The sequence below is a fragment of the Asparagus officinalis genome, chromosome 8 (assembly GCF_001876935.1).
Source record: "Asparagus officinalis chromosome 8, Aspof.V1, whole genome shotgun sequence".
Classification (NCBI taxonomy): Eukaryota; Viridiplantae; Streptophyta; class Magnoliopsida; order Asparagales; family Asparagaceae; genus Asparagus; species Asparagus officinalis.
Window position 1 is genome coordinate 41,200,790 of NC_033801.1, and position 6,482 is coordinate 41,207,271.

The 6,482-nt window shown below is 32.9% G+C and overlaps 1 protein-coding gene across 1 annotated transcript in view; it reads right to left on the reverse strand.

Annotated features, from left to right (window-relative positions):
- LOC109820185 (protein TIC 62, chloroplastic) overlaps nt 1,071–6,482 on the reverse strand; it is an 11,071-nt gene continuing 5,659 nt past the window's right edge. Inside the window, exons 12-14 of the mRNA XM_020386289.1 lie at nt 1,698–1,856; nt 1,485–1,607; nt 1,071–1,393 (exon numbers count right to left, since the gene is read on the reverse strand). Coding sequence (XP_020241878.1) covers nt 1,339–1,393; nt 1,485–1,607; nt 1,698–1,856 — 337 coding nt within the window. The 3' untranslated portion in view covers nt 1,071–1,338. The remainder of the gene's footprint in view (nt 1,394–1,484; nt 1,608–1,697; nt 1,857–6,482) is intronic.

Consider the following 6,482-nt stretch of genomic DNA (forward strand, 5'->3'; position numbering starts at 1 on the left):
ATCAAACAAGAGTTTGTTATTACTCAAACAAGAGCTATAGTACAGACTTATATTGACAATAGACAACACATTTAGCAACAACTATATTTTTGTAATGTATCAGCCCGTCTAGAAGTTGAAACATTGCTGTCATCAACAAGCAACAACCACTGTCGTTGTTACTATAGGTCTTATGAATTGTTTGGTTTGTTGCAACCGTAATTATAATGAAACTACAAATAACTGAAGCTACATCTGTCAGACATTTGTTGCGGTAGTTGCTTCATTCAATTTTAAATTTTATAATTTGCAACAGCATTTGTAGCTGCAGCTATTTGTGTTGAATATCAATATTTTCTACAAGTATGTTGGAAGTCGGTTGTAATTTTTAATCCCTTTTACGGCTCAAGAGGTTGTGACTACAACTTATCATCAGATGGTACCCAAAGGCCTTTTTACAAAATGCATTACTAATTACAGTGAAACAAGATGCAACAACTAGCCTAAAATCTCTTAGGGGCCGCTTGGTTAGGTGGATGTAGAATTGCAAGTGTAAATAGACAAACCGGATTTGTAAAATACATTGTTTGGTTTACAATTTTATAATTAAAAAAGGAGAGTGGACTTGCATTTTGTAAAAAAAAAAAAAAATACTTGCAATAAGTGCTACGATCAATTTGGGTGGGAAAAGCTATAGGATCCAAAAAAAGGAAAATAAAAAATAAAAATAAATTCCACCTCATCAAAAAAAACTTTTTAATCCAAATAACCACCAAAGTTTCCTTATATGGCAAAATTATATAGTTTTTGCCCTAGTTATTTTAAACCAAACACCGAATTTACATTGGAAATATATTTCCTATAATTTAATTGCTAACATTCAAACAGTGAATTTAAAGTTGATTTACTGCAGCAAATCAAACAACCCCTTAGTTACATGCAATTACACTTACAACCTTACAGTTGCAGAAGTCAAACAGCCAGCCATTATATGTATATAATAACCAAAGCCCATCGATTCCTTTGAAAAAATTACTGCTCTTGCTATGTATACCTTGAACTCTTCGCCCTTTCTCTAATAAGCAACACCAGAAGAAAACAGCACAACAAATCAATAACAAATGCCCTATACCATTATTCCATAAGGACTGGTCAGATAACATGTAAAACAATGAAAAATGACAGATGATGCTACCGCCCAAGCCTCTAATTAAGAATCCTCAACCATTACCAGATTTCCAAAAAACAAAAAAAACAAAAAAACAAAAGAAAAAAAAAGGAAACTAAAAAACATGATAGCATAATGATTTCCACGGTTGTGATTTTCTCGTCGCTTTTGCATACTGAAAGCTGGCTTCGCTAGTATTTTGGCACGGATGGCACTGGAGAAGTTGGGGGCTTCAAATCTTCGTACCTATAATTTCAACTTCATTTTTCATTATATAATAAAAGAAAATTAAAGAAGAAAAGAAGAAGTAATAACACAAAGAAGGGTAACGGATTACATTGTGTATGGAGATAATGGAGCTGAACTTGGTGAATTATCAACAACAGCAGACGTAGAGATGAACGATGACGTAGATGGGGTACTTGGCATCGGAGATGTAGGTGGCTTTAAATCATCATATCTGAAAAATATGAAACACAATAAAATCAATAATCAAATGACAATAATTATGACAACCTAAGTTAATATTTGAACTGAATAACAAACTTACACATAATATGGTGATAGATGACTTGACTTTTCAAGAACTTCTTTCTCATTCACATTTGGTGGAGCAGTACGTGAAGTAGTAGCAGGACCATTATTGAGAGCCTTAGAAATAGTGCTCGGAGTTGGGGTTGGAGAGGTAGGAGGTTTCAAATCTTCGTACCTGCAAAAGAAGCCTTCTTAATGAAATAATCATAGCCAACTAAAAATGTCGAATTACAAAGACCGGTGACCAGAGATAAACTAGGCTAATCTACTTGGCCCAAATTGAACCAACAAGATCATCCCTGTTTGGGTCATAAATCAAAAGACATTTAATCATTAAATTTATCTCACTAGCTTTTAATAATTGAACCTATTATCTAGACCAAACCGAGACATTAACTGAACAAAATGCGAGAGATTCCTAAGTCCTAAGAAGTAACTTATGGTATCCAAGTAACTCAATTTACTAATGACACCATCGACAGTAACTGAACAAAATACAACAAATGGAGTACAAAATATAGGCGAAACCATCGACATTGCCTCTGGAAGTTATCATGGAAACAGAAGATGCACTTGCTGGAAACAAATGTACTTTAATTTTGTTGTTTGATCCTACAATACCAGCCTTTAATCGCGATCCCGAAGTAAACAATTGAACTAAATAACATGCTTACATATTAAATGGTGATTGATGATTTGAATTTTCAGGAACTTCTTTCTCATTTACAACAGGTGAAGTAGTTTCACCTACATTATTCCCTGTGCTAAATCCTGCCAGCGAAGAAGCATTACTAGGGGTAGGGGTCAGAAAGGCAGGTGGTTTCAAATTTTTGTGCCCATCAAATAGACGGGTCAATGAAACGATTAGAGCCAGACTAAATGACATAAGAAGTATATTTCCACAATTTTACAGGTTTATTTATCTGGTTACCAATTTTTTAAACAATGGTTGTGCTACTTGTCCATTAATATTTTTATTTGGTAAAATCATTTCTCTTTGTGAGTCAGATTTATTGGTTTTACAATTTTTTAATAATGAGGTTCTAACAATTGAGAATTGGAAGGAAATAATGTTTTGTACAAAGTTGTGTTATATTTGGTAATAAAGAAAAGCTAACTTATCATTTGTTTGTTAAAACTTTTAGTTGTCATCCATATGTGGTTGCTTTTGTTAGATATTTTGTTAAGAAAATACAATTTTGCCTTCATGAATAGTAATAAATTTTTGTAATTAAAACAAGTTTTAGTTAGCAATTAAAAATATGTGTAACGGCTATATAATTACGGGGAACGTTACAAAATTCATGACGAATGTTACCGTATTAATTGCGGGTTTTGTAACTTCTCTTTCCAACACCATATATATATGGTCGTATGTTGAGCTCGGTTTTGATAAGGAAAACAACAAGTCTCTTCTCTCCTCTTCATATTATTTCTTGTATGTTGAGCTCGGTTTTGATAAGGAAAACAACAAGTCTCTTCTCTCCTCTTCATATTATTTCTTCATAGTATTGGTTTTATTTTTGGGCAACTTTCTTCATCTGAGCAGAAGCTCTGTACTCTCGCCCGAGTTCAGAGGTCGGCCGATTTCGGGGGTTTTTACCGCTAGGGGAGAGGGGATCATCTGCACCAGGGCGATAGCGGGTCCTCAATCTTCTAGGGCAGTGATTACACGACTGCTCCCAATCAGGTCAGATTTAATTATTTATTTTTATTCGGATTTAATTTACATGCTAATTTAAGTTTATTTGATTTTTTCCAACAATCTAGAAGATTGAAAAGTTTATAGCTTTTGTTTTTAATCCGAAAAAAAAATTATATTAAAAGTGTGTTCATCGTTTTTACTGTTCATCCAGAAAAAAAAAATTTGTTTAAAATAAAGAAGGAAAATTTTGTTACTGTTCACCGAGGGTTACTGTTCACTGGGGGGGGGGTTCTGTTTATTAAGCAATTTTATTATTGTTCATCTAATCTAATTACTTTTTTCCTCCTAAAGTATTGTATTTACATTAGTCACAATAATAAATTGTGCTTAATATGACTATGTAATTGCTAACATAAATGCTCAAATGTATTATTTATTGTTAATTCCTTTTTGCTTTATCAATCGCAAGGAAGGAAATCGTTACCAAATGTTTATTGTGTGAATCCATTGTTAATTTCCTGCCAAGATACATGAGCAATATTGCTAATATGATTTTGAAAAACTTTAATTCATTAATTGATGTATACCAAACTCATCGTGAACCAACTTAAAGAAGTCAATACTGGAGTTGGACTCAAGATTAATACTAATAGCACATCCATATCAAATGGTAAGTTGTATATTATTAAACCCTTTTATTTGATAATTGTTATATTTCCATATGAATCATGTTATATTCAAGCATGAATAAGAGGACCGGAATTATAAGAATAATTCATATGCATAAATTTAAATTTAGAAAGTCTCTTTTGTAGGCAACCAATTTAAATTTGGAAGGTCTCTTTTGTAAGCAACCAATTTAAATTTGGAAGGTCTCCTTGTAAGCAACAAATTTGCAACTTCTTATAATACGAGAATTTAAAATTTATGCATATGAAATATGAAATATACTTTAAGATATAAAATCATATTATAAGGTTCTCTTGAATGCTTTGCATATAACTATTAGTAATTTCATTCATGTATGTGCATATGCATGCATTTAAAGATATAACTACAGTATTTTAGTTTCATATTAGTTTTAAATATTCAGATATTAAGTTCGAATTCTAATCTGCACAAACTCTATGCAGTTACATATTCAGACATAGACTATGATTTTTATGATCATAGACCATGACCTTTTATGCTAACATGTTTTGATGTCCTATCATTTTAATATTGACTAGAAAGACTAATTTTTATAGCTCTTCATTTAACTACATGTAATGCTTTCTCTTGAGATTTTAGGAAATGATTAGACTTGATATAAATATACTCTGGCAACTAATATGCCTAGTTATAGGAGATGTGATGAATCAATATCCTGGAAAATCAAAGAAAGAGGTATATCTTATATCTTCAATCTATATGATGAATAAAAGTTCAAAATCACTGAAGTTATATTGAAATTAGTCCATCAAATAATTAAAATTGCTATTAGGTCCATTTATCCTTATAAGTTGTTTCAAATCAATCCCTCCTCTTGCTTCCTGTACTCTTTCCTGGAAAGATTGATTTAAAAAATAACTTAAACAAGAAGGGGACCTAATGTCAAATAAAGGACTAATTATAAAATAACTTGATAAATATATACAACACTACTATGCAAAGTTGTGATTCTAGACTTTGTAAAGTCTAAAAAAGAATCTTGCTGACCCTTTGACTAAGGGATTATCCATGAGTGTGGTTCTGGATTCATCGAGGGAGATAGGCTTAAGCCCATAAATGAGGTCACTGACAGCGATAACCCAACCCTTATTTGGAGACGTAGCCCCAATGTTGGTTTAATGTGGTAGAAACAAACTGGACTAGTGACACTCGTGTGGACATCGACCCAGATATATTCATATATCACTATGTAGCTTGTGCTACTACCTCTTCTCTATAATGACGATGCTCTTATGATACAGCTGGCTAGGCTGAGTTTTATTCTTAATAAGTCCAACATGTGTATTATGGGGGGTATTAAATAAACAGTTGTAGTACCCTTTGAGGACTTACCTACGTGAGAGAAACCGTGATGACCGCAGTTGGGGGGCTGGGCTAACCCCTAGAAACTCTCATGAGTCGGTTATTGTGAGCATGACCTTTAACGCTCAACTCGTTTTGCTTAATAGATGAAGACATATTGTGTGTGTTTTTATCAATACCTGATTTAAGGGGCCTAATTCAAGGCCTAGTCCATTATGTCCCTCATGTGGCGATAAACTCACTAAGAAAAGGTTCAAAGCCGAAAGCTACCTCTCCCGAATTCACGATACGAAAGGTTGTCCTACCTATATTTGTTTTATGATTTCTTGATTTATTTATTGGTTTTGAGTTTTCAGTCAATATTGCCTTTCGTGGGAGACTGTTAGATATTTTATTAAGAAAAGACAATTTTGCCTTCATGAATAGTAATAAATTTTTGTAATTAAAACATGTTTTAATTAGCAATTAAAAATATGTGTAACGGCTATATAATTATGGGGAACGTTACAAAATTTATGACGAACGTTACCGTATTAATTGCGGATTTTGTAACGTCACTTTCCAACATCATATATATGGTCGTATGTTGAGTTCGGTTTTGATAAGGAAAACAACAAGTCTCTTCTCTCCTCTTCATATTATTTCTTCATAATATTGATTTTATTTTGGGCAACTTTCTTCATCTGAGCAGAAACTCTGTACTCTCGCCCAAGTTCAGAGGCTGGCCGATTCCGGGGGTTTTTACCGCTAGGGGAGAGGGGATCATCTGTGCCAGGACGATAGACGAGTCCTCAATCTTCTAGGGCAGTGATTACATGACTGCTCTCAATCAGGCCAGATTTAATTATTTATTTTTATTCAGATTTAATTTATATGCTAATTTAAGTTTATTTGATTTTTTCCAACAGCTTTATCAGTAGGTTTAGGGTGCCTTGAAATACTTGGTTGTGAATTTGCTTTCCTTTATGATCCTTGCCCCGAATCATGCCTCTTAGTAAATTAATTTTCCATAAAACATTTTCACTTCATCAATTTCATTTTTTTAAATTGTACCCTCCATTCTTATTCTATCTGATCAACATAGTGAATTGAGTAAGATATGGTTCATATAATGAAAAAGGATGGTCAAAACAGAGATGTGTT